Source organism: Euwallacea similis, chromosome 25 (genome assembly GCF_039881205.1).
Source record: "Euwallacea similis isolate ESF13 chromosome 25, ESF131.1, whole genome shotgun sequence".
Classification (NCBI taxonomy): Eukaryota; Metazoa; Arthropoda; class Insecta; order Coleoptera; family Curculionidae; genus Euwallacea; species Euwallacea similis.
The window spans coordinates 2,542,391-2,557,056 of record NC_089633.1 but is presented as its reverse complement, the minus strand read 5'-3'; the positions used below and the strand labels follow the sequence as shown (position 1 = coordinate 2,557,056).

General features: G+C 35.7%; 1 protein-coding gene across 5 annotated transcripts in view; it reads left to right on the top strand.

Annotated features, from left to right (window-relative positions):
• gus (gustavus) overlaps positions 1-14,666 on the top strand; it is an 89,576-nt gene that overhangs the window by 61,544 nt on the left and 13,366 nt on the right. The window contains exon 1 of one of the 5 annotated variants that reach the window (XM_066402227.1): positions 5,815-6,111. The exons of 3 other annotated variants lie outside the window; for them this stretch is intronic. In XM_066402227.1, the coding sequence (XP_066258324.1) occupies positions 6,071-6,111 (41 nt within the window). In that variant the 5' untranslated portion in view covers positions 5,815-6,070. Of the gene's footprint in view, positions 1-5,814; positions 6,112-6,339; positions 6,508-14,666 lie in introns of those variants that run through there. One more of the 5 variants, XM_066402226.1, reaches the window with a different exon arrangement.

Here is a 14,666-nt window from a genome sequence, read left to right as displayed (position 1 = left end):
AAGCGAGCATTTCGTTCAAGATTTCATAGACAAAATGTTTCAATTGTAGCGAATTTATATGGGATTTTTGGTCCTATTTATTAGTCGTTCATGTGTATGAAAATGGTTGATTAATTCCTAAACGAAGAGCGTAATATACTACATGCACAAATTTGGCTATTTTTGAGATATACCCAAACGTAATATTGTCAACTCGACTATCTTAAAAACGGTAAAATTTAAGCATGCGCAAGAGGCTATACGTTTTTTGTTTGCTCGAAAGGTAACTTCCCTTGCTCTTGGCTTTAACTGAATATCCACGAAAAAAATCACTAGAGAAATCAACTGGACAAGATCCTAAAACTTTTATATGTTATAGGTATCTGTATATTGGTAATTTTAGTACAAGAACATTCCACCGTTTTCACACATAAATCCGACTCTGTACAATATTTGTTCTATCCTCATGCCCTAAAAAAACTTTAGTAAACGCCGTATGTGCCAAACAAACAGTGTTTCATAAATTTGGCATAACCGTCAACAAACACCGCTTTTTACTGCCCAATACACACCTACACTCGTCGTTTTTGGAAATTTCTAAAACCCCAAATGACACAACCGAGTCACGTAATCCTTTTCAAACAAACTGAGGTGTGCGCACCCAAAACGGACACAGTCCCCGGAGTTTCCGGTGTTTGTTCGTCCCGAAAACTCATACATGAAAAAGAATAATCGAAATGGTGCGAACGTTCACCGCTACCAAAAACAATTGTTGCTACCATGGGAACTTCACCTCCTATTGGTTTCGCTTAAGTAATGTTAAACAAAAGACAGAGGGATTAGCCTTTGTTTTCGGTCACCATTAATTTAATTATGCGTTATCTTCAATCATCGCTTAAAATATAAATCGAATGTTTCCATGCAGCGATATGGTCCTCGTGGAAATTCCCAATGCTCGCAATAGTAAACTCAACGGGATATCCCAACCGTAGTTTTTGCGAATTGATTAGTGAATGGAATTTTAAAACACTTTCGACCGAGCTTTCCACTGTAATAATGTAACAAATCGCGGTTTTCAATATCTAAAAATTCTGCGGTTGTGATTGCAACTACAACAGCCGGTTCTTCTTATTACTGAGGCCAATGACCCAACCGAAAAGTCTCAGTAAAGACCTGCCCCCTATACCATTCCTCTTTTGGGTCATCGGTAACAGCTGAAGCACCCATTTTACACACACATTTTGTCTTCTATACAGTACACATAATCTCAGACTTTGTTTAGCTCCAGACCCCCAGACAGTGTGTTTAGTACCTGCTCCCATGCGAGAGATGCAGCGAACAAAGATTGTCCTTGAAACCTCCCGTCAAGGTCACACAAATGTGTATTCTGGTCTGGCTTAAGTAGTGTGTTTCAGTCTTGAAAAATCGCATATACGAGGCATGCGAGAAGTATGCGGGGAATCCGACTGGGTCGATGGGAACGTCTCGTTTTGGGTGGCACTCAGGATTCTCGAAGTCACTCATGAGATTTGGATTTGGAAAGTTTGACTCATTGCACCAAATACTGTCCCATACTTAGCGGTTATGTAACACACGTGATTCATATTTGGGCAACTACAATGAATATCAAAGTGAAAGTCTTGTTATAGGTGAATGTAAATGTAATAATTTTATGCCCATTTTAAGGAGTAGGTGTGAATCAGTTTAGTAGGTTTGTGTCGGTTTGTAATTTCCCATAGGCGGTTAATGGGAAGTCAGATGTAGTGTAAAAGTGTATGCCTAACCAAGTATGTAGGTACTTGGTTGATGTAATATTTGTGTGTATTTTCAAATGCAACATTCGAAATCCGTCAGGTAGGCAACTGTGTGAGGTTTAAATGATTTTTTGAAATTTTGTCACAGTCACGTAGCAGCAACAGCCAGTCTGCCTTAAATATGACCCAGGAATTCACCCCATGCAAAAGAACTTTATGGATGCAAAATATTCCGCATAATTTATGAACCTCTCGTTTGCATTACCCGATTCGAATTGGGTTTACAATATAGCCGACTTTTAGTAGTCATCTATCTTTTATGGTGAAGTTTGGTACAAATCGGATGTAGAAGTAGAAACCTTCTGTACACCGATCATTTTCTCAACCCATCGGTTCTTGTCCATGAGTTCTTCCGTTACAGTCGTCACTAATACCTAAAATAGCACCAATTTTCATACGAATGGGATCATTTGTAAACACTTCTCTTCGTGAGTGTAAAAAGTGGTTTTCGTACCTATTTCGCACTACACTTTATCGACGACCTGACAGATGTGGATATGCACTTCTTGATTACCATGCGAAAAGTGCACCTTGTAACAGTGATATGAGTAACATAAATTGTATCATTTTTATTTTTCCTGCATTTGGGCTACAATCCAGAGAATTTATTTTACCAAATGTGTTTGTCTCTACCACCGAATCAACTTCTTTTCACTAAACTATGTACAGTTTTCTGTACTCGCATTTGCACTATAGTTTACTCACAGACGCCACATATTAGTGAAAAGACCATTAAAATGGTATTTACGCTTCTATTCAAGTTTGCAGGTCTTTTAAGACGTTGTAACTAACACTAACATTTGTCGCTGATCCATTCACAAAAATCCAAGAAAAATGGCAAGGTTGCCAAATACAACGAGCACAACACGAACACGTTGAATAAAGGGAAAGGGTCGAGGTTATACCAATGCCAGTAAACACGTCTAAAGATGCATTTAATTTTAAAAGAGACAACATTGCATGATGGTACTTCCATTCATTACATTATGGCACCGAAGGTTGTATCGTGTTGAAATTGCCGTAATATTCAATGGGGATTTTCTTTTGAGGTACCTATACAGTTACAGCGAGTTGGTATTAAATTATATGCGTATTATTGTGTAATTCGTGTATTGAAGAACTTCTATTCACTTTTTCATTCTCTAGATGTGTACATGCAATTGTTTTCAAAATATTTCGTTTAGCTTGTCGTCTGCGGAAAACGGGTGAAAATATCAGGAAAAAATTGAGCAGAAGAATTAGGGCGGGAAATCGAGCGGGAAACTAGGAATGGGGAGTAGAGGACAGTAACGCGACATTGTAAAAAGTCGGTAACCTCATTATTACATAAGTACGTGATTGAAAATAAAGAAAATAATCAGGTCCTTACTATGTACCTCTGTACCGATTGAGGTACTGATTTACTCCAACTAACAGTGTTATGTATTTCTTTATGGTAAGCTTGAATGAATAATTGAAATTGCGCATAACTGGAAACTTCTTTATGAAGAATAAACTCATTCCTATGAAATTCCCCCTGTAAATGAAATTATAACCGGCTGCTACAGGAAAACTGAAATGTTTTAGTAAATGACTGAAACGGTTATGTAGTTTTTTCCTGTCCGTGTCGGTAACAGGCGTGCAAGCGACTTTCTAATTTGCCTGTTATATATTTGCTTTTCCCCATCACACTCCACTGGCCCAATATGCTTTTGTTGGGCAGTTTTACAGGACCGAACAATGGCCCGAGATCATTTACAAATCACTGAACTTGTGAGGGGTTTATGAGAAAGTTGGCCGTTGATGAAGCCATAAAGGTACAGCCCAAAAGGATTTGCATTTATGATGGAGAGCTGGTATTCCGCAAGATTGTTATGACGACATGCTCGCCATTTAGACGCTATTGAAAGTATTACCGCTAATGAACGTTACAAATTCTAAATCAGTTTTAGGATGGAGAACTATTGTATTGAGTGCGTAGGTAGAGGTTTACAGGTATCAAAACCGCCGTTGTTAACTCCGGGGAACACATTATATTCAGCAAATGGCAATGATGTAGACAATATAGATGAAAATTATAGCGCCAGCACGCTACTGACCTTATTTCCTTTCCCAACGCACTTTCAACAAAACATAATCGAATTAGACAATATGGTGTTATTTAGATCGCGCCGGTTTATGTAACAATTACCAATTATCATTACCTCGTTTAATTTGTAAGTATTATTGTTATTACTTGCAAAAAGTGTGGTGCTGAAACCGAAACGCCCATAGCGGAGTGAGCACTTTGTTACCTACACCACTCACTTTTACCAGGAAGCGGGCACGTGGGCAAAACACGGTAATTTCGACGAAAAATTGCTATGTTTTTCATCTTGTCAACGAGTAAAAGTTGATCGTGGCGATTTTTATGAAAATTATGTAAATGTTTTTTTTTTAATGATGAGCTTTCCCCGAATGATCGGAACAATGGCATTGTAAAATGCTTAATCGGTGAAATGGGATAGTGGCTCTGGTGTACCTTAGTAAGTGGTTGGCCAGAAATTAACACGAATTAGAATGTTACTTAGGCACTATTTCCTGGTTATTTGTGGCATACGAAAATAGTCATAAATTATAAAACTACCCTGGAATGATAAGATGAGTTGAAGTTCTTAAATGTCAAAAAAGCGACCGAGTAGATTCATTGGTTATCGCCAAAATATCAGTAAGTTTCTAAAAACTCTCGAGATCCCACCAAAATATTACTAAAACCAATTGGACGTCATCAGAATTTTCAAAATAATTCTCACAATCTTTAGTTCTATAAAAATAGCCTCAGAGCCATAACTTTAAATTACGGAAAAAACGTACTAACTAAATTCATACGGAATTTGAGATAGATTCTCAGTCTTCGAAATTTATGGCTGTTTTATATGAAACTTCTTGGGTATTTTGTCCATAAATCAGAAGTGTGTCTCATATGACCAACTGAATCTTAGAGAAAATTACTTTTTTTCTCAGTGTTCGAAATTTATAGCGATTTGATATAAAAAAATTCTTCAAACTTCAGGGTTATTGGAGGATTAGATCAGAAAAATGTTTCATTGAAAATTTAAGGAAATTGCTTTTCTTCTGAATCCTCAAAATTATTTACTTGTTTATGTCAATTTCCTGGTTATTTGTAGCATAATCAATACCGTGGCTCATATGAAATCGAATCCCTTGTCACCCTTCGAAATTGACTACCGTTTTATGTTGAATTTTCTCCGGGATTGTGTGATACTAATTCAGGTCATTGCGCTTCATGTGAAATTTTAAGGAATTACTTTCCTTCTCCATATTCAAAATCTACATTTATTTCTGTAAAGTTTCATACATTTGCGAAATTATGAGATATTTGAAAAATATACGGCATTCTATTTCTACAGTTTGAGATAGTTGATCTCATTTCCCGTTTAACCCTTAGTAAATGTACTAAAGGACGAACAATGGTGACCATATTGCACAAAAAAATCTTAAATAGCCGAAAGTTCTGTGAAGTGAATTTCTAGCCGCCTTAAAGAGACACCCATAAGATTTTTAACAGTGTTGTGTTATGGTGCGGTCAAGAAATTGAACTGAAAATAAAGGAAGAATTGGATATAACAAAACATCTGGTAGCTTTTTAAATTTTACAATGATACAAGGAGACAATCGCTTTTCTACCCAAACTGCTAAGTCGACTGGAAAGCGACAATTTGATGTTCACTGGCTATGTAACAATTGAAAAGAGCAAATTGAAAAATCGGAAAATATTATTTTTAATTAGTGCCAAGAATATTTGTGTAGTGGTGAATTCACACATGGGTGTAGATGCCTTTAATTGATGCACATACATTTTTTGGAACTGTATTCTACTAAATCTGCATTCACATTGCCTCAGTCTTAGTTCCTGTTATTGTCTGTGTCTCTAAGTTCGGCTCCACAGAACTGATCTTTTCGACCGTTCCCGGTACCATCAACAAAGAACCTTCGAAGCAAAACAACCGCGGTCATACACCAGGGTCTGCTGGACTATCACGCCAAGTCAACCAGTCTCAAGCCTCAGTCAGTTCGGTCGGATTGTTAAGTTAGTGTTGCCGCGTTCTCTCGTTTGGATACCGTCCGTTTCGCCTTTTACGCATGTGTCTCTCATTTCCCTGTCAGCCGGTACCAAATTTCGTCTCCATCACCCCCAGGGGGTCTTAAGGATGTTTCAGCCCAGCGGAAAATTGAGTAGCTAAAGGAATATTTCGCCGGTCAAAACCTTGACTCATTAGTTCGATGTACTGTTGGTGATGGTCTTGTGGTTGCTAAAGATGAACTTGAAAATTTTAAGGTAGGCAAGGTTGATTTGAATATGTCTTTTTTCGACGTACTTTTGGTGCGCAAAAGTGTGAATGTTTTTTCAAGGAAGCGGCAGCTTTGTTTTTCTGTGACGTAGAAGTTTTTTATAGCTACACAAAGCAATGACACCGCGTAGTACTGAAAGGTGTAGCAATGTGTAAGCGCGTTTTCTCAAAGCAACACGTGTAATTTGGTATAAATGCAAATGAGCCACCGGTAGATTGGTTATCAGAAAGGTCGTCTTCGACAGGTGCTTCACGATATTTCCTTTCAAAGTTTCCGCAGCTGACGAAGTTCGTTTGCAACTTCCGGGTATGAGGGTCATAGATATCGGGTATTTCTTGTTGGAGTGCGTGGTGACTGCCAGTTTAGAAGTGTACTTAACTAGGTATGTGAATTGAAATCGAAGATCACGCACGCATGTTTACCAAAAACACATGTTTTGCACGAATTTAGTTGATAAAAAAGAACACAGCATTGATAAATCAAAACGACATTCGATATTTGGCGGATATATGGACTTCGCCATCTTTTTTCCACAAGCAAAGTAATATCCCGACTTGTATATGATATTCCAACATCTAATTCAACATTTACTAATATTAGTGAGTGGTGTCATTATGTGACGTGTGCTTTAAAAAAAATCTCACCTCTAGATCGAAATTTAGATATATTTTATAAATTGTAGCGTTAAGAACTTCGTGATTTATGTCACGAAGTGGTCACAAAAGTTTTGATATACATATGTATGTGTGGGCAAAAGACTAACGACCATTTGGTCTTTCTGCCCTTGTGACAAAAGCACTTACATCTATTGATAATCATTCATAAAATTCAAAGAAAATAAAAGATAAAATCACATTTGGAAATGTTCCAACACAGTGGTTGAAGGGAAAAGGAAGCGGGATTGTCTTGTTTGGCTCGTAAGGCAAGCGAGGTTCAGAATAGTCCAGTTGTAACAATTGTCCTCCCATCTTGCCTGAATTTATTGCAGTCTTTCAGTTATTCTTGTCACGTGTGTGCGTTCATATAGCAATTGGTGGTTGGACTGTGTAGCGGATTGTCGGGGTTCCTTATCTTTGTAATCAGTCTTAGTATAATATGTTCTGTTGCTTGTATGTATCGTTTAGTTTTTTCTGTTGCATTTGCCCTCAGTATGTGTTCGTAGTCTAACAATGGTCCGCAGATGGACGTTTATATTTTAATCGCAGCATATGGCAAAATGACTATTTCAGTTTTTTCTACTAAGTACGGGGAAACACAAAAAGAGGAATATTCAGACCCTCTCGAATGATCCTTAAATGTCTTTTAAGCGCAGCACTGGATTAATCCATCCTCATAAATGGGGTTTGTTAATAATCTATTTGGGATAATTTGAGTTTCATGTATTATAATATTCCTTTATTATAGCCTCCAGTTCTGTCCGAAAAGACCGCACATTCTTATTTGTAAGTTTCTGTGCTATTGCCGCAGATCATTATTTAAAAGGCAAATAACGATTTCCTAAAAGGCAATCAATAGAGGATAATAACGAATTAGCAGATTTGTATAAAAAGGTGCGTTAGTCGGTGCGTCTAATTTGCCTAGCCTTGATATTTACCTATTTTCGTACAGAAACCCTGAACGGTTAATATTTCACCGTAGGTAATTGATAGTTACAACACCTGCGCCGCCATATTAGTGCCGTAATATGGACACCTACACTTTATAAATTTTCGTTTATAAAAAAATTTACAGTGTTTTTGCCTTTTCACGCATGTATACACGAAAATATGACGTCATGGTGTACATAGTGGAAATGTGTACAATTCGACACTAATTAGGCATATTGCTGTTTGCAAAAGCAAAAATAAGCGAACCGTTTGTTCAAAACGAATTACACCATTACGGTTGGCGTAACTATACCTACGATTTGTGTAAAAAAGTTGGGAAATGTTATGTGCGACCTCCATTTTAATATATTCCAGCTGGCGATATTTTGCAACTACGAATTCGTAGTTCCAATGGTTTCTCAAAAATTCTATGTTTTTATCAAATTTGCATGTATCAGAGAGGGAGTTACCCTTGACGTTGATTTCGAAAAAATGAAAATTTGTTATTTAATCTAATCAGTTCCAATTAATTACATTTTCTGTGATATCTGTCCATTCTCATTTCTAATCTGATCAGTCCCTTTGTTCACGAGAAGCGTTTCATTGTTTTCAAGCCAAAGTTGACGATTTTACTAATGAAAAAAACACATGGAAGTGGAGGAAGTTCCCTCAATTTGAATAAAGTTTAGGAAGGAAAGGGAAAGTTTTTGAAAGTATTCACGTTAGCGTCATTTTGGCGGGAAACATGCATGTCGCAGGTAAATAATATTTTGTTATTTTTAACAATGAATGCATTTTGTAGATATTAATTAGAATTTCGGAGCGTCTTCGTATAATATTTATTGCAGCGATTCTGTTAGTTATGATGTTATAAATATTGCTAAGGCCATTTGTTTATACACACCGGTTCATGGATATTATTTGAATTTTAAATGAGATATATTTCAACATAAAAAGAAATGGATTTTGATCTTATTTATATGATTTAAAAGTAAATAGTTCAGTGCACTGTTTTGCTTTATTTGTGAAATAACGTAAATGGGTTTAGTTATTAATTCAGTAGTCAGTAAAAGCAAGAGGCTGGACTAGTACTTGAAATTTGCATAGCTTCTCTGCTAAAGCATTTACTCCATTTCGATTCATAATTCGATATTCGTTACACAACTCTGATTTGCAACCAAATTATGGAATTACGAACATGTAGACTGTTACGGGCGTGTAAGTTTAGAATAAAGCACATTAAAAGAACTTAATTTAGAACCTATACGAATATCAAGAACGAGGAAATTACATAGTAAAGAACTTTAAAGTGTTAATAATAGGACCAAAAGAGAATGTATTACTACTGCTACATATGTAACATCAGAACCGCCAATATTCTGGCAAAAAACTTATTCTTATGTGAGGGTCATATCTGGGAATTATTATTGGATTCCCTTGGATCTTGGATTCGTAGGTAATATTTTCAACATACAAGGCGAATCGACAACTGTTGAACGACACAGAACAGGTGGATATAGGGGGCATTGAAATATGACGATTTGTTAAATACTTTTTCTTTCTACGGTTAATAGTTGAGAAAATATTGCCTCCGAAGTTCGTTTGTAAGTTTCTAAAAAACGACATATTTCAGTTATGCCTCATCACAATGCAACCAAATTTGAAACATGTTTTATTCTTATGCACCATTTTAATTGATAGAAATGTAAAATCCGTAGATTGTCAATAAAGTTTGGATTAGGAATAAGGTAAGGCCTAAAAAAGTTGGGATTTTTTTATCTATAAAATAACTAACAAAAGGAAAATATCATTTAATTGCAAATGTAATTCTAAAACTTTTATTCTACTTCAAAATTCGTTGAAAATCTTATCGTTTTTGATAAAATCACAGGTTTGTGGAATATAATCAAACTAAATTTCAAGAGATTTAAAGGGATTGCCAGTTAAAAACGAGGCGGTTTTCGCCTTGTACGTTATTTGTAAGGAGCCAAAGTCATGAAAGTGACAGATATCCTAAATGTGGCTTTATATTAGCGCGATTCGGCTCGGAAATGGCTGGGAAAATTTTCATTTAGTGAGCAAGATGATATGCTGTTAGTATTGAGGTATTACGAGTGTAATTCTAAGAAGAGTGTTGAGAAATATCCAAGATAATTTCCTAATCGTACCAGGAGACATTTTTCAACGTTGAAAGGAGGGCTTGAGAGGCTGGCTCATTTTGCATAAGCCATTTTGTAGTATTTTAAAGCGGAATTCAAAAGTATTTTACGTGTTGCAAAAAAATTGTAACTAACAAAAATGTGTGACACAATAACCTAAATTTAACACCAAAGAAATTGTTCAAAATGACCACCGTTCTCTCACACATAAATTTTGTAGTCTCTGGAGCCCTCATTTCAACGTTGGAAAATGTGCCCCGGCGTGGAATTACACGATTAGGAATTCTTCTTCGGTGTTCCTCAACATTCTTTCTACAATTACGTTCGTAATACCCCAACAATAACATCATATCAACTTGCTCACTAAATAAACATTTTTCAGCTATTTCCGAGCTGAATCGCGCTGATGTAATGCCACATTTAGAATATCTGTCATTTACGATTACTTTGGCAACTTACAAATAGCGTACCAGTCTAAAACCGCATCGTTTTTGACAGACAATCCTTGTAAATCTCTTGAAATTTGGTTTGGTTTCATTCTACAAATCTGTGATTTTATCAAAAACTATAAGCTTTTCGACAAATTTTGAAGAAGAATAAAAGTTTTAGAATTAAATTTGCTATTAAATTGTATTGTTCGTTTGTTAGTTACTTTACAGATAGAAAAATCGCAACTCTTACACCTTACCTTGCCCCTAAGCCAACCCTTATTGAACATCTATCCACTTCACATTTCTACCAATTAAAGGTGTTGATAAGAATAAAACATGTTCCATATTTGATAGTATTGTTATAATGTTTAACTGGAATATGCCGTTTTTTAGAAATTTACAAGCCAAGTTCGGAGATTAATATATATTCTCAACTATTAACCGTACAAAGAAAAAATATTTAACAAATCGTCATATTTTGAGATCTTCTACACGCACCTGTTCTCTATCGGTTCCGTTACGACTCACCCTGTATATTGTATTTCGTTATGTCCACTTTCTTCTTCAGCTGATTCTGCTTGCTTACTGGGTCAGTCTATCTTGGTCGGTTCTGAAACGGGGACTACAATGTTTAAAATGATTTATTACTTTATATCCACTGCAGAATTATCTTGTAATGAAAATTTGGGGTCCTGAATGAGCCAACAACAATCAGTATCAAGTTTTTACTGTTGTTTGTTCCCTTGATGGCATTGTTCAAGAGCTGGAGAACTTGAAATTTGTGTGTTCGCTTTAAAGGGATAGTTCATTGTAGGAAGTGAAGTAGATTTATTTGCGATCGATGGCATCAGTGACAACTTGAAACTCTCTCTCATCAAGACCATTGTCATTACATCAGTAGCGCTTCGATTCTTTGTTTGCTTGAGAAAGGATATGTGCTAATAGCTAGAAACTCACGAAATGGCGGTTGGAACAAGTAGCTTTAGTTGGAACAAGGAATTCTTAGAAATATTGAACTCAAATAATTTTATATGGTTCCGTCACTGGTTGGAACAAAACTTGTTTAGTAGGGACATATTTAATGTTTTGACACCAAAGCAAATAACAGTCTTGTACTTACGTTGTTAACGTACATCAATATTTATACTCCATTTAAGCAAATTCTTGAATTCGGAGAGTTCCAAATCAATTTAATTGAATTACATTTTGGCTTTAAGGTTGTTATATGCGAATTGCGAGACCCCTATTTTTGCTCGTCCGCCTCATCCTTAGGCGTTTGTAAGGTCCAAAAGTATAAGTGGTACAATCGTAAGGGAGGGTCTTCCCTGCAATAATGAGATTCATATTTTAAGGAAAAATAGAATCCTTCAGATTTTGAAGTCAACGAATTTGCGTGAGAAGATGACATAGCAAGTTCAAGCTAATCGAGAGTGTAACGTGCCATTTTCTTTCTTCAGTTATTGCTTTTATAGCGAAAGCTTGTATTACCAAATCGTAATCAATTCTTATTTATTTTTCTTACAGAACCGCTCTACACATTCACCCATAAACTTCTTAATCGCACAACATATTATTTTTATCACCCGAAACGCTAATTCTCCCATAAGAACATATATCATTGCCCATCGCTCGTTTCTTCGTGTAGGAAATAGCCCATCTAAATTGAAATTGGCAACCATACATGTGTCATATGTTGTTTGTTTAACGATTTCCGCCGTGGCTTCACATTTGGAATACCAAATGGAGTTGGAGGGTCGAAGAGGCTACAAACGTTTTAACATGCCGTATATTTTCCTTAAGGTTTACGTCTGTTATAATATTTTCATGCAACGTTTAGTGAAATAACGGAACAGGAAGTGAGCATACCTTTTATTCCTGGTTTCGTAATGCTCTTGGTTATGCACGAAATGCTACCTCCAACAATATATATATGATATTTTATTAATCATTAATGCTCCATATATTCACATACCATCTGCCAAGTATTCTGCAAACTAGCCTGATGCGTCGCTCCCGTCTTTTGGCACACTTTTTTGTTTAAACTGGTTGTCAATCATGCTTTAACCCTTGCACGTATTATTATTGGAACAGCTGATGCACGTGCCCGGAACCGGTATTTTGTATCTTTTTCCATAGCAGGGCCAGATAGAAACCGTGCGAGTGACAGTTAAAAATCCACAGTTAATGATGAAGGGGCTTCGGGACCCCACAGCTATACAGTTTACGAGATAACCCAACCAAAGAAGGGAAATTGTTCGGCTGGCAGATGGGTTTTCACACGAAAAAAAAATTAAGCAGCTTGTTCCTTTTATCATCTAGAGGCAACAATGCTCTTTTCAGGTTTATGGGGCTTTTGCAAAGTTTTTATGGATTTTGTAAACGTTGAATAAGAGTCATATTTCAGGCATCAAAATAATCGGCCAATCAGTCATGGAAAGTAGTCGCGAGTTGCATATTGGACAGGAAGTTAGATAAGTGTAATTAAGTTATCAAGAAAACTAGAAGGTACCATGTCCGGACGATAAAAACTAAATTGGTTTAGCATTTCGTTTCGATTAGGTACGGTCAGAATCGATCAAATTTCAGATAACTTGCTCCTACTGACTGTTTTGGTGCGAGATTATTGGTGAAAGTACTCTCTTTAGCAACTTTCAGTGAAATTAACTTTTCCTTAATTAAAATCCGGCAAATGATGGTAAACACTCAAAATAAAGTCCTTGAACCTGCTAACAAAATTCCAGTGTATTTTTCGCCAAACGTCACAGTTTGTTGGTGATGGTGCAAATGAGTGCAGCAAACATCAAAACAAAGCAGTTTTGCAGGGCAGGGAGCCAAATTGTTAGAATTCTCAGTACTCCATGTGTGTGTAGTCTGACTGGGGTGACATGTATTTATTTAGCAATTCCTGATAAATAATGTGAAGTTATCATTTGTTTGTGTTGGCAGTTAATTCCTAGTTGTATTATCTAAAAAAAAAGAATAACATAATGAACGTTTGTAGTTAATGTGTAAATTCGTTGCTTATATGATTCTCAGACAGAAAGGTCGTCATGTTCTCAGATGGTAAATAATGACAATCTTGGAGTCCACCATCAATTATGATCATGTCCTCATGTCCACACCTTGGTGAGCACTTCGGTGAAAATACAAACCTATTGGCGAACATGGTTACCGTACGATACTGACAATTATTCGATTTCGATATGCACTTTAATCATGAAATATTATAAAAAAATAGTCTAGGAGCGGTTTCATAAAATTTTATTTCAAATATTTTGGAATCTTTGTAAAAGTGTCATCCTTAGCTTGAAAAATTTTGAATTTTCAGTAACTGTACCTACAACCTACAACTTTGAATTAGAATGATGTTTTGATACAATTAACATTCCGGAAATATTATAGTCATAGCAATTGCAAAATTTCTAATTGTCCTTCAGTGTTATGGAATATCGATAATTAATACAATCATTTTTAATTGATAATTAACAAGCTGGTTTCAAGACGAGATAAATGTTCGCCAAGTAACTTGCGTTTTTGTTGTTGAATCAGGTTTGTTGTTCAGTTTTGTTACTATCTAAACGTTTCATCTAGATACCTTGAAATATGCAGTTTTGATCTAATTTAATCAAAAACTTAACAGACTCGAAACTATGAACGTTTTGAAAATGACAATGGTGGGAATGTCTATAAGAACGCCTTAAGTTATCATGTTTTAAGGTGAGTTATAAGTCTTAACTTTTTATCATTCATTTCATTACATTCAGGCTAGTCCATTCGGTTTAAACTAACTGCAACAAAGTTGAGAAATTTCTCGAAAAGGTTTCGTTATTTTGAAGTCTCAAAAGGCTCTTTTTGACGGTTTGTTATTTCAGGTTAAATCAAAAGAATGTTCATTTTTTTTTTGGTTTCAGTTGTTATACTTGAATTATAATTCGGTGGATTGCGGAATTTTTTAACCTAGTTTTTATTCTTCGGAAATTTGAGTATTACTTCTGGTTTTCAGTTCCTTTTCTTTGAAGGTGAAAATTATAGTTTTTTGCTTTCTGCAATTATAACTAAACTGTTAAGACTGAATATTCTGATTTTCATTTTTTGTAAATAATATTTTTTTTATTTTTGTAAAAAGATACAAACAAGCTGATGAAAATCATTCAAAATACAAAAAATAGTACAAGGTTTTTGTTTATCTTGTAGTTGTATTGAAATTTTAAAGTTTTCAGCCCATTTTTGTCTTTAAGCTTTTAACAATGAATAACCTAGTAATCTGATTGGTGAGGCAATCTAAAGAACAAAAAACGTTTAAAACGATATATGATCCGTTTTAGATACCCTTATCTTGGATGTCGGGTCTACTTCAATAGGTTT